This window comes from Ambystoma mexicanum, chromosome 1q (assembly GCF_040938575.1).
Source record: "Ambystoma mexicanum isolate Mex_15411 chromosome 1q, UKY_AmexF1_1, whole genome shotgun sequence".
NCBI lineage: Eukaryota > Metazoa > Chordata > Amphibia > Caudata > Ambystomatidae > Ambystoma > Ambystoma mexicanum.
The window spans coordinates 1026317335-1026339654 of NC_090922.1; the positions used below are offsets into that span (position 1 = coordinate 1026317335).

The 22320-nt window shown below is 45.2% G+C and overlaps 1 protein-coding gene across 1 annotated transcript in view; it reads right to left on the minus strand.

Annotated features, from left to right (window-relative positions):
- DNAI3 (dynein axonemal intermediate chain 3) overlaps positions 1-22320 on the minus strand; it is a 2012519-nt gene that overhangs the window by 660860 nt on the left and 1329339 nt on the right. Inside the window, exon 16 of the mRNA XM_069641699.1 lies at positions 8445-8532. Within this exon, the coding sequence (XP_069497800.1) occupies positions 8445-8532 (88 nt within the window). The remainder of the gene's footprint in view (positions 1-8444; positions 8533-22320) is intronic.

A 22320-nucleotide genomic window follows, 5' to 3' on the forward strand; every position in this document is an offset into this window, starting at 1 on the left:
AGGAAACATTTCTATTCATGTTTGAGGAATAGAAATGGGACAGCTGTATTTTAAACTGCGGCTCTTACACTTTAAAAAAAGCATGACAGGGTCAGAAAGTACGCTATCGTAATTTCCGTATATTCACGTATGGCTGTTCGTAGGAGGTGCAGGGGAATGAGCATCATTTGCGTGCTTTTAAAAATTAATTGATTAGTGAATTTCCGGATGTGCTTTTAAATGTGCATGAACTCCCCATGCGCAAAAGGATGAAAAACGATATCTGAATGCGTGAATCGAAAATGGACACATTCAGATGTTGCGTGTGGATTGGGATGCTCCTTTTATTTTGCACAATTGATGATGTGCACTAGTACATCTGATCACTTGCACCCAAAAGGGTTCTGATAATCTGACCATACACATCTCAATAATAAGGCTTTAAATGAGAAAAGGGTGATCTGGTATACTAGTTATCTACAACTACCTCTGTGATAAAAGGGCACGCAAAAAGGCTACTTCAGCAATAAAACCAGTGGAAAGGATTCTGAAGTTATTCATACTGAAACATATATGTAGTGGCTATAAAAAAGTTAATGTTTTATGTTTTTAATGTTACTCTTATCATGGATACTAGAAAGTTATTGATAGCTAGATAAAGCAAGCAGTATTAGTTATATTGCATATGGGATAGAGTACTAACAATGAGGGCACTAGTCGATTATTGCAACAACAATTGGAGGTTTGCATAATGGTGCGACTATGAAAACAAGCGTTAATTTGTTCCTTATGAAAGGTCCTATTGTTGTACTAGCATCATGTTTAGTTTTGGCTATAAGTTGGCGCTGAAAGCGCTACCTTTAAAGCTGAAACTAGAGTGATTAAAATAAGAGCCTTAACACAAGAGCTTGAAATAGGGGCTTTAAAAGTAGGTTTGTAATGCTTTTCAATGCAGATGACATATGAGGATGGATTTATGTAGTTTCGCTATGTGTCCTACCCATTTTACGGTAATTGCTAATCGAAATCTATAGTATTTTACTCCCATGTCCACCCATTTTCCCTCCAACCACACCTCTTTTTGCACTCTTTGGCTGCATTTGTATTTTGTGGTCAATTTGTCAGCCATTTTTACTTACAAAATGGCAGCCGCCATCTGTTAATGTTATTTCAAATTGATTTGACTTGATTGATGCTTCAAAATATATCTACTGCAGTTATGTTAGACATTTCACAGTATTTTTTCATTAAAAATAAACAAGGTAGTGTAATAGTTATGTTTTGGTTTAAAATGGCTCAGAAAATGTACATCTAATGACTTGCGGGGGATTGGTTTAGTGTTGTTGATGTAAGGAGCACCTGATTGGCTGTGCAGTTAGGGGTGTGATTGGAAGTGCAGTGTGTTTGTCTGTACAAGTAAGTCATTTTATTTAATGCCTGTGGCGGCTTGGTTTGCCATCTTTAGCTCCTAGGTCAAGGCAGAGGTCTGTTCTGGGCATCCCTGTGTTACGCTCACCTGGTATCCACGGGGACGCCACCCAGCCGTAGGGACTCTGATATCCTTCTCTGCGGTTCCCAGGTGTGACCAGCGGGGAAGTTCTGCCTTGTTGTTAATTCAGGTGTGCTCTCCATCCTGCCTTCTCGTCAGGGGCGCGTTGTCCTTTGTGGGCGAATGCGATCTAGTTACTTCACTGATGCTGGCCCGTTTTGAGTCTTTCACGTAGGTCTTATTGCTGTTGTATATTGTTGTTATTCTTGCATGCCTTTCTTGGTTTAAATAATGTCTTTTTCTCTTCCTTAGGTGCGCAGAAGTCCAATGTGATGCATTGGCTGAATTGGGTCTCGCCGGTAAATGATGGCGTATTAAGACCGCCTTGATGCGGTAAGTAGGCGCTATGCGCAGCGCTATGATGCCTTGCCTTTGCTAACCTGTTGTCCTTTCTTTCCCATAGATTGTGGTGCTCACCCGGTGTATGAAATCCTGAGGCGATGCTGGTCGATGGGCGAGTTGCTGTTCGGCACAATTCGTCATGTTGTAAAAGTGTCTAATGTCTTGTTTCTTCCTTTTTTGCAGATCCACCGGTCCGGGAGACGCGTTGATCCTAGGATGTTGTTTGCAGGAGCTGTGGGTAGCTAACAATGAAATTACAGGTAAGCTGCTGCTGTTAACGATGTCCTTTTGTCTCTTTATAGATGCTGTTCTTCCGAGGTTCGCGGGTACAGCTGAACACGATGAGCGTCACGTTGCAGGATTGCAAAGTAACGCGAAGCGTGTTATCCAAGTCGGGTGTGGTTTAAATAGGTTCAAGAAAGTAGTCCAGGTAAGGTAGTTCCTAGGCTACCACACCCAAAACACTATACCGCATAGCTTGGTTCCAAGGAGCCAAGCTATGTGGATGCCTCCATGTTGGCTGGCACTTGAAATAAAGTAGTTCCCTAAACACAAGTCTTTATTAAGTATGAGCCTGGCACCAAAGGCGCCAGGACTGGCCCCAAGAGGGCCTAGGCAAAGGATGCCTAAGTTTGTTGGAGACCTGAGCCAAGACCCCTCCTGGCCCATAGGCTTGCCAGGGGGGTTTCTGGATGTGGGTCGTGACAACCTGTGTCTCCTTTTTAAAAATAATGTTTTGTCCCTTTGGTTCCTTTTTCGCGCTAGTGTGTGCGCTCTCTCCTGCTGCCCCCTCCCCATACCCTCTTCCATGTTGCTGCCTCCCTACCACCCCCTGAGCTCCATGACTGGACATCAAGCCTGTTGTGTTTACCAGTGTGGGTCTACCTTCGTCTGCCTGCCTCCGCGCCATCTTTAGCTCCTAGCTCGAGGCAGATGTGAGTTCTGGGCTTCCCTGTGCCTCCTTTTTAAAAATAATATTGTGTCCCTTTGGTTTCTTTTTTCACGCTTATGCGCGCACTCTCTCCTGCTGCCCCCTCCCCACGCCCTCTTCCATGTTGGTATCTCCCTCCCGGAGCTCTGTGATTGGGCCTGCAGGACTCTGTATTTCCCACTGTGGGTCTGCCTTCCCCTGCCTGCCTCTGAGCCATCTCTAGCTCCTGGCTCGAGGCAGAGGTGAGTTCTTGGCTTCCCTGTGTCTTTCTTATTACAAATAATGTTTTTGCCCCTTTGGTTTCTTGCATGCACTCTCTCCTGATACCTCCCTCCCTACACCCTTTTCCTTGTTGCTGCCTCCCTACCGCCCCCTGAGCTCTGTGATTGAGTCTGCTGTCGTTGTGTTTCCCAGCGTGAGTCTACCTTCCCCTGCCTGCCTCCAAGCCTTCTTTAGCTCCTGGCTCGAGGTGAGTTCTGGGCTTCCCCGCGTCTCCTTTTTAAAAATAATGTTTTGTCCCTATGGTTCCTTTTTTTACCTGTAATAATGCCCATGCTGCTTCCTTCCTCTTAAAAGTATTTTAACGTAGGGGGAAGCCCTGATGGCGGAACCTTGGGCTGTGTACAACAATGTATAAGTGGGGGGTGTGGTAGCCGCCGGTTTAGAATTGGAACATATTTTTAGTATTGTATGTTATAATATTCTGGCATAGCTAGATCGGTGTTTGTAACAATCACCAAGGACCCAACATGAGAGTATTCTGAATAGTGCTCACATGCGGTGAGGCTAGTTTGGAATAAATCACAAATCTGTTCTTAGTCTCATAGGTATCAAAAAAAGTTAATGCGTTTCATTACATGTTATACAATAAAATGATATTAGAACAATTAAGGTAGTACATATCATTTTAGCTATGCAAAAGAAAGACAAAGACAGTATGCATATATATGAAGACCCACATCAAGACTAAACGTTGGTCTTAGAATTGTGTGGCATAAATTATTTACATAGGAAGGACATTACTTTTGCCATTGAAGGAATCGTCCATTGAGTTCAAACAAATCAAAAGGGAAATAATTGCAGTACGGTTATTGAAGTACATTGATGGAATTCAGTGACAGCAATTTCTTCAAAAGCAAATGGAGAGAAAAAGAACAAAGCAACAAATAAACATTGTAGAGGTTGGATAATTAACAGTTTCTGTCTAGTAATAGTTCTAGAGCACGAGAAACGTGAAATACTTATTGTTATGAAAGGAGAAGGGGCGTGAGGGGGCTGTTTGGTAATGACCAATCCTTGGTCTATGTCGGGAAGAAGCTTCCCAGATTTTAACTGCCGGCAGGTTGATGGTGGGGCCTGCTACAGGGAAGTTTCGGCTTTCAGGTGTGGTGCCTGCTTCTTGGTCACTGGATTGTGTCGCCCTGCATAATGTGAACTAAAAGCAGGACAAAGTCTACTTAGTGTGAGTCTTGCCAAGACATGTTGGGTCGGGAATAATAAAGAGACATAGACAAAACCACAAGTTGTTTGTCTTGATAAAGAAAGATAGTTCCTCTGACCTTGTGCTTGTGGATCCGGACTGTGGTTGGAGAAGGGGGAAGACGTGCCTAAATTGAGTAAATTCAGGCTCCCCAATTGAAGTGCAATAAGTATTCTTAATATACAATGTTGTAGATGGTATCCAAGGGGAGTCTTGGCAAAGGTGAGTCGCAATGCCAGCTGGAGATAAAGAAAGTGAGCACTGACTGTTTCATAATGATGTTTTTTGTAAACCTTAGATTTTTGAATTTGTAGTATTGATTTCGAGGTTGTCATATCTTCCCTTGATGTCCAAGGATCACTACACAGGGGTTTGATCATCAAACCGTATTATGTTGTTTGCATAAGGAAGCCACACAGTCTTCTCTAATCCCAGTTTAGGGGAAAAGGCATACGCCTTACGCACCTCGTTCCAACTATCAAATGTGTATGTAGATATTAAAAAGACAAGGGATGAGTTTGCACCTTACTCCACACCTCTGAAAGTGGGTATAACCTTTGTTGTTCTACCTGATATCTGCAACCTTACTCTTAAAGCTGTGTCCCTATGCAGCAACAGAATGAGTTTTTGGAGTCCCTCGTCTAACTACCAGCATAACATTCTTTCCAATGCTTTGTCCTATTAACATGATCAAAAACAGATGTCGGTTCAAATGGTGCTATGTAGACTGGAACAGCGGCTTTATTAAGGGCTTGCATCTTTAAAAGATTCACCATGAGCCCGCTGAAAGTGGTGCCCATGTTCATATGAAAACCGGTTGGATATTTGTTAATAAGACCGTTTTCATCACCCACTTTGTTTAATATCAGAGAGCCACAAACATTTTGCGTGTGATGTCAAATAAAGTGATAGGTCTGTAATTCAACAGGTTAGCTGTGTCCTTGTTGGTACGATAATTGCTTGATAGTATGTAGCTGGTAGTCTAGAAGTCTTAACAATGTCTTCAAAAAAACAATGCATATATCTGTCCACAATTCAGGATTAGCCTTGATGATTGCCAATCCATCTGAGGCAGGATCTCTAGAGATCTTTAAACCCCTAATCAGATGACTGATTTCCCTCTTCCTAACAAATATAATAAAAGGCCAGATGTATGTTTGTCCAATGCAGTAGCTTCACCTGTTGTCTCCACTAGTGGGTGATGTTGCCTTAAGATACATAGAGACCAAGCCAATTTGCATGGCTTTGCCTGTTGTCGCCGCTAGAGGGATGTGTAGGCTTAGCATTGATAGTGGGCCCACTGTATCAATGAAAACCTGCACTTTGGTCCATGTACACGGGCCTGTAGACTAGTTAGTAATACTTGAAGTGCATACAGGATGTTCTACCAGGGGAGCATTAAGCATGTTTAATTAGTGTACCTAGACATATTCTTGAATGGGATTGACTACCAGTTGTTTCTGGGGTGACAGAGCGCTAATTATTCCTAAAAAAACATTTAGGGTTCTTAGGGTTGGCAGCAACTAGCATATTTTGCCACTGCCTAGTTCGTGTCTCAGTTTTTTTGATAGCTCTTCATCCAGTTTGTATAGTTTTGTTACTAATATTATTATTGACACTTTCTACCACTATTATAATTGATACAACTGCCACTATATCGATGGGTATTGGTACTTCTGGCCATATGGCTGCTGTAAGAAATGTTAGATATATCACAGCTAGTAATACTGTTACTGCTACTACCACTACTACTACAGGCCCCACTACTTAACCAATATAACCTGAGAAAGGGGTGCATTACCTGGATAGGTAGTGCTCGGGCATGGTAGAAGCATGAGCGAAGCAAGGGCCTTACCATTAGCCCAGGGCATTACCAGGCCCGGTAATGCCCCCTGCAAAGGTAATAGTGCTGTTAGTATACTAAAAGTGTGTTTAAAAAAAATAGCTGGACTCCATGGATCCGTTCCATGACGGCCATTGACGAGGCGGCAGTGATGCACCGGGAACGCTGCAGGGATTCAGCTGGAACGCTGCGAAGGACAAGTACGTGGAAGGTAGGTGGGGCGGGGATGGGAGGGGGGAAAAATATGTGGAAAAGGGGGGTGAATGGGACACAGGGATGCGGGCAGCGGGGCAGCATTGACCCGAGATTCCACCAGCCAGAAAATGGTGGCCCGCCCGCCCGCTATAAGTATACTTGGATGGTGGCATTACCCTATGGTAATGCTCCTGTTTTGAGCCTCCTCATTGGATGGGAGGCCAACAAACACCCCTTGCGGAGTACTAATAATTCTATGGGTACCAGTGCTGGTTCTGCTCCTACTAGCATTACGTAAGAATAAAAGAAATGCTTCTGGTAATGCAAATTATTCTACTAGCATGGCTTCTACAACTAATTATTCTATTTGTACTACAAGGATACTTCTGCAAACATTTGTTACTATAAATATTGAGTTAAATAATATATCAATCTTCTACTGTTAACAATACTGCGACTAGTAGTATCTATAGCATTGCTGCTAGTGCCTTTCGCTTTACCTGTTGTGTTCCAGTAGCACTTCCATTACTACATCAACTATCAATATGACTTATATAATTCATATTGCTAATACCATTTGTTCTTGTATGCTTATTGCATACTAGTGTTACTACTTCTTACTATTGTTAGTACCAGAACCAATACTAATACATGATATGTTCTTGCTCTGAGTAGAATACATAAAGAGCCAAGAGTATTACCCTTGTGCTGAATCTCTTCATTCAACTTCATACAATTCTCCACAAGGGACATGAATGGGGAAAGAGATTAGGCAAACCTGAATAATCTGTTCAACTATTAAAGTCAGGTGGCCCCCAGCTTTTCTGGGCCATCCAATTTTATGAGCTTATATAAACTGACACGGTTGGAATTCTATAAGCCCGTAACCAGGTCTCAGTATTCTTCCAATGTAAAGCTCTCTTTTTAGCCATCATGTCTTGTAGAGGACCTTGTATTCAGAAATACTGACATACGTGTTTTCCCTCTGTTCAAAAGTCCAAGAGAAAAGGCTGAAATCTCTGAGGGACCCTTTTTTGATTGTTTTCCCTCTTTATCAAATGGTTACCTAACAAAGGGAATACCAATGAGGCCTTGATGTTGTGTTGGTGTTGTGTTGTGTTGGTTAGTTACCCAGGTTTTAATTTCACCAAACTACTGTGACATATCAAAATTGCTTCTCAGCTGTGAGATGAGTGACTATATTCCCTTTTCCTCTACACTTAAAAAACATTTAGTACTACTGCTTCTGCTGGTGTAATATTTTCCTAAACCTTTGGATCAGCTGATGGGTGAGGGAGATATACCTATGCTGGCATCCTGTTAAAATACTCATGATGCCAAAGATCTAGCAGCTGTCTTTTGCAAATGTTCGTCAATACAGTTCCATCTCGCAGCCAAATTGCTGTTCTACTTTAAATGACGTATTAAACAGCTTTAAGTGCACATCAAGAAAAACATGCCAGCCAACTCAGCCAGCAACCTCAGCCAAGAATGTCTCCACAGTACAAGTCTGCCATGGGTTCGGAAAATGAGTCAATCGCATCTAATCCTGCCTGGATTACATGTTTTAAAGCTTTGAAAGTTTAAAGTTTCAAACTCACAATTTATAATGTCCATTGCCTCATCCTTTCTCCCAAAGAAATGCCAAATGAAAAGCTATCCTACCTTGTACTCAATGCACCCCATGACAAAGGCATTTCTGCCATTGCATTTTCTACCTTGCATTCACAATTGAAAGCTAGCGGGGTAAAAACATGTAGCTTTCTCTTGCATTCGCTACATGAGAAATAAATGAATTGAAGAAAGATTAAAATGATATGACTGATCCTCTGTAACTGGTCTGTATTTTCTTAATACTGTGCTACAAAATGCAGGGAAGAACCCTGGATCTTTGCACCATTGAGATAGATAATAGTCTAATCAACATTTGTGGTGATTCATTTGAACTAGTATGACCTTTAAACATAGGTGATTGTCCCTGCCATCCCTGCAACCTCAGGAGCAAGTTACAGCAAAATATGATCCAGAAACAGTGCAGGAAAGCTTTGTGATTATTTACATATAGAAAAATGTTTACTCGGGTTAATACAGTTCCCAAAAAGGAAATATACTGTTGTGAAATTACCTGGCATTTTGTAAGTGGTAAACTCATCCCTTAAGCTGATTTTCATTGGACTGTATTCACCGCTTGTCTCAGCCTTAGGTAGAGAAACCTGTTTCAGTAAAATACAAAGAATTACCACTGTGCATGTAAAGGTCGAGGCAACCATTGAACAACTGACAATTGAGATATATAGTGCAAATAAATAAAAACCTGTCACAGCCAGGACATCAAAAAAGGACTGAAGACCATCTAAAAGTTGACAGTGAAGTTTATTTGTTTTATAACTAGTCAGGTCAGATTCAGAGCATTTCTGGTTCCGGCTTTCTTAGTTTTCAGTGAGTCCTTGTCACATCTTGACGCTTCATTCCAAGAAGGCCACCTGCTTTTTGCTCCCAAGTTTTGTAGCTACTTTTACACATTTTTCATGCGAGTAATTGGACATTATGAAACACTGGCTGGTTTATGGAATACAAGCATATGAATAGTGGTTTTAACAATGTGGCTGTCATGAGACAATGGCTTCAACACCGACTTGCGTGTGGTGAAGGTAAACAACGATCCGTTTTCATATTAAAGAACATATTACTTACTTCTGGTAATGTTTTTTCGAATGGACCCCCTCACCCCAACAGATTCTTCAACGCCCTCCCAGCCAGCCCCACATGTAGAGAGCTCATCATTGCCTCAGGGGAAAATGAGAAGAACTAGTTACTTACCTCTGATAATGTTCTTTCAACTGGATGTTCCTCCTACGTATTCCTCATCTTATGATTCCAGCTTCCGGTGCTTCGAAAACATTTTTCTTCTCAGCAGAGGGCACTGTGCATCGAGACGGTCGGCCCGATGTCCCTCGATGGCCTCCATCTCGGCTGACGTCATTGTCGAGTACATATACCACGCGCAGCGCCCGTTGGCTTCAGTGCTGTTTTTTTGCCACCCATATGCAGAATTACAGCCAATATTAAGTGCCTTAAATTGACCAGACCTTAAAAGAGTGTAATGTCCAAAGCTCAGAAATTCTACAGTGGGGTAAGTTGGGAGGGTGAGGCGGAAGACATATTGGAGGGCAGATGGACATGTCCAGAAGGTCCAGGAACCATGTCCTCCTGGGCCAATCCCGGGCAATTAGGATCATGGAATTCCCAAACTTTCTCAACCTCCTGATCACGTGAGAAATGACGGAGACTGGAGGAAAAGCGTACAGGAGTGGATACTCCCAGTCCACTACGAACGCGTCCCCAAGAGTTTCTCTTGGAGGAAATTCCCTGGAGCAAAACAGTTCGCACTTCCGGTTGACACTGGTTGTAAACAGATCCACTTAAGGGATTGCCCAAAGGGTGAAGATCTCTTGAAGGACTTTCTGAGCTAGTTCCCACCCGTGGGAGACTGTGCTCTGCCTGCTCAGAGTGTCCGCCACCGTGTTCTCCTCTCCGACTAGGTGAACTGCTGATAAGGATATTCCATCTTCAATTGCCCAGAACCAGAGCTGCATTGCCTCGCTGAACAGTGGTAGTGACTCTAGGCCTCCTCTCTTGTCATTCCCAGTCCCTTGCCACAGAAGCTGCCTGATCCTGAAACAAAGCCTGATGAGATTGCCATAAAAGCAGAAGGGCAAAGAGTGCCTCAACGTTGTCCAGCAGATGCTGCACCCCTGCTGGCGGACATCAAGCGCATACCTCTGTGGCGCCCACCATCTTCTGTTGCACCACAGCCTGCATTGTCGCCTGGGCACCCATCATCATCTACCATTATGCCCCAGGCTGACTCCAAGCTTGAGACCGGAAGTGCAACCGCACTATTTGTTGATCACACGATACCAGGAGCAAATCGGTACAACCTGCGGAGCAGAAAAAAGAAGTGATCACATTATCATCTCTTTGTGATTTTCTTGCCTCTGTTTCCTATTTTCGGATGAAGTGGGAACCGGAGGCCTAGAGGAGGGTGACGTAAGAGTTGTGCAAGTCAGACAGCTCACCAAACGCAACTCCTCGGTGCTAAATCCATGTGTCAGGAAGCCGAGCGAACAAGCGGGGCGCACGTGGTACAAAGGCAGCTGCTCTGAAATTCTAGAGCAATGTGCAAAATGCACGGAGGCCTTGCCAAATGAATAAGCAATCCAGGCAGATCGCAAACTGGCATAGAAAGACTGTAGACATTGATTGAACTCTTTCAACATCCTGAGAAGCACATGAACAAAAGATATTCACGACGAGCACAGTAGAAGAAGAAGGACGAGAGAAGAATGTCGGAACCAGCAAATGCCCCCTCCTGCACCAATGCTGATAGCGAGTTAAACGCAGTACATAGTAAGGTGAAAAAAGGACATGGTCGAAAGAATTGTATGTTGGGTCTAACCATAATAATGTGTATAATGAGTATATTAGCCCCAATATTGGCCATATCAGTATTATGGTACCTAGAAGAAACACACCCTCTTGAAGTACTTTTGCCTATTGTGAACATTTCCACAACAGAAAGCCCAGTCAATGTGATTTCCTATGGTTACCAGTCAAATGGTCGAAAACATTTGGTCGACAGACAATTTGGTCGACACCATTTGGTCGAATGCCAAATGGTCGAATTTTTTTTTTTTTTTTAACCCATTTTTTGGGTTTTTTGGGGGGGGTCCCCCCCCAACCCCCTTTTTTTTCTTTTTTATTTTTTTCCCCCACACGAAAACCCACAAAACACATATATATTAAAAAAAAAAAAAATTCGACCATTTGGCATTCGACCAAATGGTGTCGACCAAATTGCAGTCGACCAGTTTGTTGTCCACCAGTTGACTGGACACCATTTCCTATACCTTGTCCCCAATGGAAGAGAAACATAGGGAAGGATATGGGAACAACACATTGCTATTAATAATGAATATGACACCCTCAATCCTAAGAAAAAACAATTGTTGGGTTTGTGCCCACCTGCCGCAGCATGGTGGTCAGGAAATAGGATGGTATGTACAGCACCTGCCCTTAACTTCTGCATGTTATGCTTCTCTAAGTGCCTTATACTATGGGAAATTGAACGAAAGTGAAACTGGTCAACTAGATAAAACAAACATGAATGAATTCGAGGAAGTGATTATGAAACCGGTGGGATAGATTGTCTGTACCTTATAACACTTCTGTGATCACATGCCACATGAACCCACAGGGGAATAAGGATGCGGAACCCCCTTCATATACAGTGAATTATAACCCTCATTCTGTCCCATTCTGTTTAAAGAAAAAGGGTTCTTTCCAGGTAGGAACATTTACCAGATGCAGGAACATAGCATTCCTTGATAAAGAAGTGGATCCAATATATGTGGGAGATCCTGTGTAATTCAAATGTGGAGAAAAAGCATATCCTTGGTTACCTAGGAACTGGGGAGGCACGTGTTATTTGGGATTTCTGTTTCCTGGGGTGTTTCTTTTAAAAACATCAGATATAACCAGATTGATCAGGTCTCAACCTCGCCGGAAAATTGAAGACGGGTTGATTGTAGGGGACATAGAAAAATCATTCATACCATTTTGGGGCCAGGCGATAAACTCTTATAACATAAAACGACTGTCTAGGATATTGGAAGAAACAATAAATGGAACCACTGATATATTATACAATATGACTCTTGAAGAGAAAGGAATTAGATTGATGTCACTGCAAAATAGAATGGCCCTTGATATAATCTTAGTTGATCGCGGCGGTGTTTGCAAAATTGTGGTATCAGAGTGTTGCGTATTTGTAAGTGACTCCTCCCCCACGATTTTTGAGGCGATAAGAAAATTGCATGTATTAAGCACGGATCTCCACCCCCCTGAAGGAGGCTGGGAATTGAACATAAGCTCCTGGTTTTGGGAAGTGTTACGGTCCTGGGGATGGAAGCTATTTGCAATCCTAGTAGCAATCCTAGGAATATTCGTGACATGTTGTTGTTGCATACATTGTCTCCCTATAGTATGTACTGAAATTAGTCAAGAATGTGTACAAATGATGGAACGAAAAAACATTACTAAATCAAGCGCTCACAATAGTAATGAATCTGAAACCATTAAAGAATTCATGGCAATCGACATTGATAATTATAAGGAGGAGACAACAAGTGTGTATGGGTCAGAATTTAAATCAGATTCCGAATCTGATCCAAATACTTGGTCGGAGGAGGATGCAATGTATGGATGAGGCATTTGGCATACGGCTCAAGAGGAGGGTTTGTCAGTCCAGAAATACTAAACACCCCTTGGGCGGAAGGAAAGGCATGATTAATAGGTTGGCCGAAGACTAATCGCCTCATTTACAGTGTTAAGAATATATACTCATTAGTTATTACGCAGCTATCAGTTCAACTAGAGTGAGGCCATTTTAAGATGGCCAGAATCGCCATTTTGTTTTCTCTCTGCTTTCTCTAACATTGACACTTTGCCTCATGTAAAACTGCTTTGCTGTAGATATTATTTCGCTTCAATGACCCAAGGCTAAGAAACATGTTGAAACATTACACTGGAAAGCCAGACAGAAATGCCGATTCCCTCCCTCACATATCCTTGAAGGCAGGGAGCAAGGCATTTTAATCAGTACACGAATGCCAGCGAGTCTCCTGAAAGAATAGCAATGTATGAAGCTAGCATTTGAAAAGTTGAATTATGTTCTTCTTTACGGCCCCCTTTCTGAGCACAGTGAGGCCCCGGAGAGCGGGCTGACCTCTAGAGCGAGAATCGAAACTAAGAGATAGTGAGGCCTGGTATGTGCCAGTCTCCTACGTGCAGTTTGCCCATGAAAACAGAAACGCTGTGTTCTCGCAAATAAAGAATGGTGTCTGTAAAATTGGAGATTGCAAACCGTTACTAAATATGGTGGTCTAAGGTGTCATATTTGTCACAATGGTCAATCATCGCCTCTAATTCAAAGGGAAATGAATTAGTGGCGGCATCGAATGTGTCATACTGTGTCATTGCTGATTGTAAGGTGCTCCTTTTGTATATATGTAACTGATGCACGTCTCTCACTCTCTTGCGTCCCCCGAGGTCTGTTAGACACACGTCGCGGGGCGTGGGACCATTTGGCCAACTGAGACTATTTTGTATTTGCAATAAACCCTAGATTTTGGGAACAGAACCTGGTGTCTGGCGTATTCATTCGTGTGTGGTGATTGTGCCTTGTTTCCACATCCGAGGGTCCCTCAGGGGCCCCTTCAAGGTAGTACATGGCCACTGTGTTGTCCGTCATTATCAGGACATTCTTTCCCCATACAGAGGGCTGAAAGGCCTTCAGCGCTAGTCTGATTGGCCTCAGCTCCAAAAGATTGATATGCAGTTTGACTCCGATGGAGACCAATGACCATTGATTGTCAGATTGTTGGCGTGGGCTCCCCACCCCACGAGTGAGTCATCCGTCACTACTGTTATCTCCTGCCATGGTTGCCAAAAGGATTCTCTATTCAGAATGTTGCCCTTGCAGACCCACCTGTAACGCTTACCTCAGAAACTCTGCGGGAGCACTTCTCTGGAATTCTGTTTGGGCGCTATTCTCAGGGTGCGTAGTTAATCTATGCAGTCTGGTGATCTACAAACAAGAACATTCAGTAATCCTTAGTCTACTAGTCTAATGCACCCGTTCAGGAATTATCTCTCATACCCATCGGGAGGCGTTACCTGTAGTTTGTTTTTTGGGAGCTCTCCATCCTGCTTCTGCGCAGGGGCGCTAGTTCTGAAGATGGGAAAATGAAATGCGATTTTCTGAGGGAAGGAAGGATGGCGGGAGTGCGTGACTAGTAAATAATGGGAATGCTAGGAATTGATAAGGAATTGGATACTATTGATAAGCTGTTCCTCTATATTGACGTGAATGAACACCTAGTCACATCTAATCCAACTATGAGAAGCAACTCAATCTGCGTGTGAACAATTGGACAGAAAAATGGTTAACTGCAGAGATAAGTAATATTTCTTTGTCACTTTTAACGTGTGGTGTATGCTAGCTTGTGAAGAAGACTTTCCACAACCAACGAAATGGCTCTAGTAATTTAGCTGACTGGAAGCAACTGTAACTTTTCCCCAGAATTGACAACTAATAACCTTGTCACCAAATCGTAGCCCTACCTAGCATGTGTGGAAGGGCGGACTGACAGGAGAACAGCTTATTACTGTAGTTACAAAACATGAAAACTCCGCTGACTGAAAAGACACGCTAAAAACAAGGGCGCAACAACATAACAGCCAATACTCGCGGTAACTGTCGCTTGACGAAAACAACACAGCTTCGAACTGCTGAAGGAGATTTGTGAATGTTCCGCTGACAGGAATGAGCGCGGTAATTGTATGAGGTAACTGTGAAGGCAACTTACTAGAATGTTGCCTAAAATCTAACGCCAGGGAAATACTGTGGAAGTGACAGAAAATGTACTCTAACTACAGAGGGAAAACTATGGAACTATGACAGGAGATGATATGAATGGGCTGAGGTAAACTGTGACGAGAACGGATCCGCGGTAAGCGTACACTGCGAAGCAGACGACGCGAAGCGCGGAGCAGGTGAGAGAAGGGACTTATATATGCAGTGAGTGTGAAGCACTAGACTGTGACGGTTACTTTCCATAGAACCCCTTAAGCCGCCATCTTAGGTGATGAGGAAGTGTCTTTCCCCCCGTAGCCCAAACATGGTTCTTTCCGTGTTACGGACCAAGCATGATAAGCCATGGTCCACGAATTCTTAGAGGCTAATCTAGGGGCATGACCCAAGCTCATGACACCACCACAGAAGGTCCTGTGCAACTCTGCTCGTTACCTCCAGAAGGTCTGACATCCTGCCTCAGAATTGGGACCATTGGAGGGATCTTATTCTCAGGCGAGCCTCTGGAAACACAAAAATGCAGGATGCCATGAGGCTGAGTAACCTCAAAAAGTCAAAGGCCGGAAGATGCTGGGCACTCAAACTTGGTAACCATATGCAAAATGTGTTGAGCCCTCACCTTGGGTGCCAAGGCTTTTCCCAAGGATGCATCCATGACCGCTCCTATGAACTGGAGTTTCTGAAATGGTATCACGTTGGACTTCTTGTAATTGAGGGGGAAGCCCAGTCAGTGGAGGGAGTGGCAGGTGATACTGAGATGTTCCTGGGCCTGTTCGGGTGAACGTGCCCTGATGAGCCAATCGTCTAGGTAGGGGTAGACGTGGTTCCCCCCTCTCCTGAGACTCGCTGCCACCACCATCATCAGCTTGGTAAAAACCCTTGGGGAAGAGGACATCCCGAATGGCAGAACTCGAAACTGATGAGAACCGCCAACGCGAACATCAGGTACTTCCTGTGCTTGTCATGAATTGGCACATGAAAGTAAGCATCCTGAAAGTCCAATGATACCATCTAATCTTGGAGCTGGAGGGCCTGATGGATCTAAGAAAGTTTGACCATCTTGAACTTGTCCTTCCTGAGGAACTTGTTCAAGTTTCTCAAGTACAAGATGGGTCTCAGCTCTCTGTCCTTCTTGCGGATTGAAAAATAGGGAAAATCCCATCCTTTGTTCCTCTCCATCACAGGTACTGCTTCTATAGCACCTTTCTCTAGCAGGGTTAAAATTTCCTGCAGCAGGAATGGATCTCGAACATTTAGCGAATGGCTTCCCGACAGATGATCCTGAGGTCTCTGTATGAAGGGGAGGCAGTAACCTTGGCCTACTGTTTCCAGTGCCCATGCAACCAAAGTAATACCTCGCCATTCTTTCAGATGCTGGTGACAGTCTGCCTCCCACCCGGGTGTCGTGAGTCAAGACCTCAGAGAGGTTTTGAGGCAGCTGAGGAAGCTGCTGATGGTAAAGACGCTGCTGATTGGGCGGCCTTTGCACCGCGCCCTCGTCCACCATGAGGGAATCTTCTTTGTCCTCTTTGACCAGCCTGTCCTCTCGCTTTAACAACTGAGGAGTAGTAGCAAAAGGAGCTACCCCTACAAGATTATCCTCTGGGGTGAAAAGGATGAGGCTGCCTGATGGCGGCACCTAGGGAATTGCCTGCCCCCTTTGACGTCTGCAGCTTCTCAAGGCTTTCGTCAGCCTTATTACCAAATAAGTGCGAGCCATCAAAGGGCATATTAAGGAATCTAGATTGTACATCAGGTGCAAACCCTGACTCCCTTAACCACGCAAAAATGCGTATGACAGTGCTTACCAACATATCCCTGCTGATGCTGTCAGCAATGTCCAGACCTGATTGCAGAGACTAACACATGGCCTCCTTGCCATCCCTTACCAGGTTAAAGTAGTTGTTGCTTTCCTCACCTTCAGGGATGTGATCAGCCACCATCGCTGTGCAGTTCCACAGGGTGAATGTGCATTTTGCAAGAGCACATGTAGAGTTAGAAGACTTTAAAGCCATGCTGCTAACAGAAAAGACTTTGTTTGTCCATGAGTCAACATATTTGTCATCCCTATCAGGGGGTATGGTTGGATACACAGCTTGCTTAGAGGTGGATGTAGCTGTTTGCACTACTAGACTTTCCGGAGTCCGATGTATTGACAGGTAGCCAGGGTCGCTATTGGATGGCCTATATTTTTTTGTGTTATTTTTATTTACTGCAGAGGTGGACTCTGGAGTCTCCCAGTTTGCTGCAACCCTTTTTTGGAGTGCCACATAGAATGGTAGTATAGGGTCATATTGAGGACATTTGTCTAATGTGTCTGTAAAGTCATCCTGCTCAAATGAAGGAACTGGCCTACTCCATCCTAGGAACTCTACAACTCTGGACATTAAGCCTCTGTATGATGCATCCACATGATCAGCCGAGTCTGGTTTGCCAAAATCTAGCTCTGGGGAGGTTTCTACCCCACTAGCTGTCTGTAGGGTGTCATGTAGCTCCCTAACCCTGATCTCTTCTGAAATGAAGCATTCAGGAATATTAGTATGAATGTGAATACCAGGGGTATCCAATTGAAGACCACTTGGAGGGGTTTCATCTTAGGTTTCATAACCCTCATATACTAAGGTTAAGGATCAGAAAAAATCCTTTTAGGTAGAGGTTTAAAAACCTTTTCCATACTTTTTGGAGGCAAAGGCGTCAATGAATGCACTGTCGGTGTCGATATTTTTTTCATCGGCGTCAATGGCCTTAACAGTGACGACGTCCGTGGCGTCGATGGTATTGACGCTTTGTCCTTGGACTTATGCTTCAAGGGACTTGACTCTCGACTCAACGGTTTCTTTGATGATTTCTCGTCTCATCGAGTACTCGAAGACTCTCGAGAAGTCTTAGGCTTATGACCCCGGGCTCGAGGGCGCACAGGGTTTTGCCTTGGCAACATGCTTGTCATTGACGGTAGCATGGCCACTTTTCTTATGTTTCGTAGAAGACGGGGCCTTTTCCTTGAAGATTCTGCACATTTTCTTTCTAAACAGTTCCAACTTATCTTTGGAGGAGGATTTAGTCGGGCAGATTACGCTCCTTTTCTCTGAGGAAGACAAATAAGAACGATATGTGATCTATGCCGTACCTTAGATTTTTTTGACGACGAAGAGGAGTGTGTGCTCCTCGAGTGGGATCATTTTTTTGACCTTTTTTTATGGGGAGATGAATCTTTCCACTCGTGGGATGACCCAAATTTCAAAGGCGTGGACAGGGATTTGGGGACAATCCTACCCACTAACAGTTTAGCTTTTTTTGCTTTTTTAAGGCCTTACCTGTCATCAACTGACAGGATCGTCAGTCAGGGGTTTTGTGCTCGATACCCACACACCAGATGCAAGTCTGTGATGGACATTTTGGTGCCACAATTTTTCACTTTTTGAAGCCCGCCTACGGAGTAGTTGGAGTCGAAGACGTGGTCTCTCGAAACATGTTTGTGGAAAACTGAAGCGTGCTGTAATTCTTGAAGCAATTGCATTCGCAGAAAAAAAACGGAACAGAAGCCAAGGGAAGCTGCGCGTCATATATGTACTTAACGATGACATCAGCCAAGATGGAGGCCCTTGAGAGATATCGGGTCGACCGTCTCGACGCACAGCACCCTCTGCCGAGAAGAAAATGTTTTCCAAAGCAGCTGAAGCTGGAAACGAAGATATAATAAGATGAGGAATACGTGGGAGAACACAATGCATTTGAAAGGTTTTATTTCACGTTCCCTCAGCTGCTGAGCATGACAGAAAAATTAATGAATGAATGTCTCTGGGTGTGGAATGCTGTATATGTATGTACTGCATCATCATTGTAGGAGCCATAGAGTAGACTGTAGGAGGAAGTCAAGGCTGACGTGCACTACGCACTGTGGTGTGAAGGTTTGTCCAGTGACAGCTGCCCCTTCCACTTGCATATACCTAAGATAAGGAAGCAGCGGAAGGAGAATTCATCACAAAGAACATTATCAGAGGAAAGTCATATGTTCTTCTATCAGACTGCATCATTCCACAGATTCCTCATCTTAGATATATTCCCAGAGAAGTCAATTGTTCCTGGCAAAAACAAATCTACTACAGCAAAGAAAAACAAAACATTTCTTCAAACTTTATTTCTTTGATTTTCATTACAAATGACAAGGAAAACATGCAACTCCACCCAAATATATGAACCCCCATAACAATATTATACCAATAACCTGTGCTAAACATTCTGATATCCAATATAAGAAAAACAAAGTTCAATCTACTGTTCATCTTAAATGTCATTCTGGGCATGTATCTGTCAGGACACCCTAAACACTGTCACATGCAAGGAAAACAAGGGAAACATAAACATGCCCACCCTTCTTAATTGTATCTATTTACAACATGCTTTATCTAAACCCTTTTAGGTTTGTCTTGCCTATGTTTGTCAATTTGCGTTTCAACCCTTAAAGTAATGTACATTTCTTTATCATCTGTGGTTTTTGGAAGTAGTTTTCTCGGTCTATCACAAACTCAATGAATGGTGACCATGTCTAAACATATTTCATACATGTGTTATCGAATGAGGCAGAAATCTTCTCCACAACAACAAACATTTTGGAAATTTGTATCCACCAATATGATATGTAACCCTACACACTTGTTGAGGAAATGCATGGCCAGTGCTCTGTTCATTAGAACAGGACACTCCTCTCCTACATCAAAGCAAGGAAAGCTATCAGAGCAAGACTGACCACCTCAGCCCAAAAGATTGATTTGTAATATGGATTCTGTCAAGGACCATACCCTGCTAACTGAATGGTGAGTGCTGAAGCCTTTCAAAGAAGGTCAATGACCACTGTGACCTCCGGCCATAGCTGCCAAAATGTCTACCCCTTCATTAAGGTGTCCTATCAAGGCAAATTGACATCAAAGGAGCCATTGAAGTGACCTAATTCTCAGTCAAGACTCAGGCACCGGATCCACCAGGGGGCGCAGAGATGTGCTAAAGCATCTCAGCTCGTCTCCTCCGAAGGGCACCGTTTGAGGGCCTTGAGCCCCCCCAGCTCCCCCGGAGTGAGGAGTAAACCATACCCCCACCTTGCCATCGTTGGTGGGCACATCACCCCGAAATTTGAACTTCTGCGGTGGAGCCGCTGTGAAACCGCAACCCGTTGTAGTTTGGAGGGAGAGCGACCCCTCCCCCCTTCGGCGCCGCGGCTCCACGAGAAACTACGTGGAGCCCGTACTTGAGAGCGCCCTGTGACTAGGCCGAGCGACGCTGGCTGGCGCCTTCTCCCCGGAGGGAGGTAGTGGTGGCAGGGCGCACCCTGGATGCAGCTGGACCCGCTCTCCCTGGGGCAGACGCAAGCCCCCTGCAACGTCCGGGGAGGGCCCGGAGCGGCGCTGCTGGGTCCCCCAGAGAGCCGCCGCGAGGCCCGTGGAGAGCGGGATCGGGCAGAGTAAGAGAGCCCCCGCCGAGGGTTTACTGCGCCGTGAGAGGCACGAAAGGGGAGAGCCTTCCCCTGGCCCGCTCAGATCGGATGCGGCATCAACCCTACGGAGGGGCACCAGCGGGCCCATGAGGTGAGGAGACCACAGCGGGACCCGAACGGCACCCTGAGGACCCCCAAGATCGTGACAGGAAACGGAGCAACACGGGGTGGTCCAATACCCCTTCCATTGAACCAGGAGGGGTATTGAGGGAGTCTCCTTGCGTATGCGGGACCACCCGGGGAAAAAACTGCCAGTCATAGACAGCATAGACTCTTTGCGACCAATTCTTTGGGCATCTCCTGCCTGGCTGGGGTGGAGAGCCCATTTGTAGGACAAGGAAAGATGCAGAAGTGCGGGTACGAGGTGGTATACCAGTGGCGGTGCATTCTGCACCTATGAGGGGGAACCCGTGAGAGACCAGGACCTCCTGCGAAGCGTCTTCGCTCCCTGTGCTTCCAGAGTGATTGAACCCTGCCCCGAGCGAAGCCGGCGGTGAGGCCCCCTGAACACACGCTTTTTGGAGGCAGACCCCTCGAGTCAGAGATGTCCGGGGGGGCCTATGAGCTGGAAGGAGGCACTACAGAGATTTCGCCGTCCGTCCCCAGGCTCCCAAGTACGTCCTGAAATGGCGGCACAGACACACCAGGAAGCTGCGGACACCAGCACCGTCACCAGGGGCATGGCGGCCCTCCTGGAGGAAAACAGAGGCTTCAGGGCGGATATAGCGCTGCGACTGGACACGCTGGACAAGAAAGTTGACAATATAGACGATAGAGTTCTTGCGCTCGAGAATAACACTGCTTCCAACGATATCTTCGAGACCCAATTCGATATGTGCCTTGCGGAGCTTGAAAGGAGGGAAGAGAAATGCTCCTTGAAGTTGGATGACTTAGAGAACAGGGAACGTCGGTGTAACTTGCGCTTTCTAGGTTTCCCGGAGCACGAAGGTGAAACGCAAGTGGACATCAATAAAGCTGTTAGCGCAGTGGTCGGTCTGCTGTTCGGAGGGGCCAACACGAATGTGCCCACCATCGACAGGGCCCACAGAGCGGGCGCATCCTCCAGAGGCCCCAGGTCCATTCTTGTTCGCTTTCACTATTTTGCCGAGAAAAGCAAGATTCTCGAATTGGCTCGCAAGACGGGCCCAGTGGAGTGGGAAGGGGCCCAAATCTCAATGTATCAGGATCTGTCAGCTTTTACATTGGCAAGGCGCTAACTATGCTCTCCGCTGACAGAAATGCTCCAGTCCAAGGGGGTCTGGTACAGGTGGGGGTACCCCTTCTCACTCTCTTGAGTTTGAAGGCTATAAGTATGCCCTGGTGACGGAGGACGACATTCAGAGAGTGTCAGGCGAACTATTGGCCGGTCCGAATATGGAGTTGGGTGACCAGGAGGGTGGGCAAGCTCTGACAGGCCCAAAAGGGACCAGGGCCCCAAGGGAAAGACGCAGGGTTCGTGGCCAAAGAAAGTTCAGTAGATTGGCCCCGGCATCCCCGGCAACACATGAAAGGGACCGTGGTGATCAATGAAAAAGCCTGCAATCGACTTTGTGAGTGGATGGGGGAAACAATTGTTTATACCCAGGGACGACCTTGGGGGTGGAGGGGTGCTCGAGTTGTTGTTAATCAAGAGTTATTGAGCCCGGAGGGGGAGACAATGGTGGCCTGGTTGGTGATAGAATGACACCAATGACCTGCCAGGCGATCAGGGGGGAGGGGGGAGGAGGGGGGAAAGTAAGGGGGTTGGGGTGTTGGGGTTACAGTTATGGAATGCCAAGTTTTGGGGTCTACTACACACCCTCAGGGCTTTCACGAGCCTCTATTGGGGTGGGCAAGCACTGTGGGAGCAGTAACTGTTGCTGTTTTTCGAGGGGAGCTACGAGCTTTTATCAGTGTATTAATGGATGATTTGCTCCAATACTTGACAGTGGGATCGTTAAATGTGCGGGGCTCAACTCGCCTACAAAGAGGTCGTTGTTGGTGCGGGAATTTGCAAGGCTCCGGCTTCACTTCTTATTTGTACAGGAAACTCACTGGGTTCGGGGCAAGGAACCAAAGCTCAGGGCTAAAACTATTGAT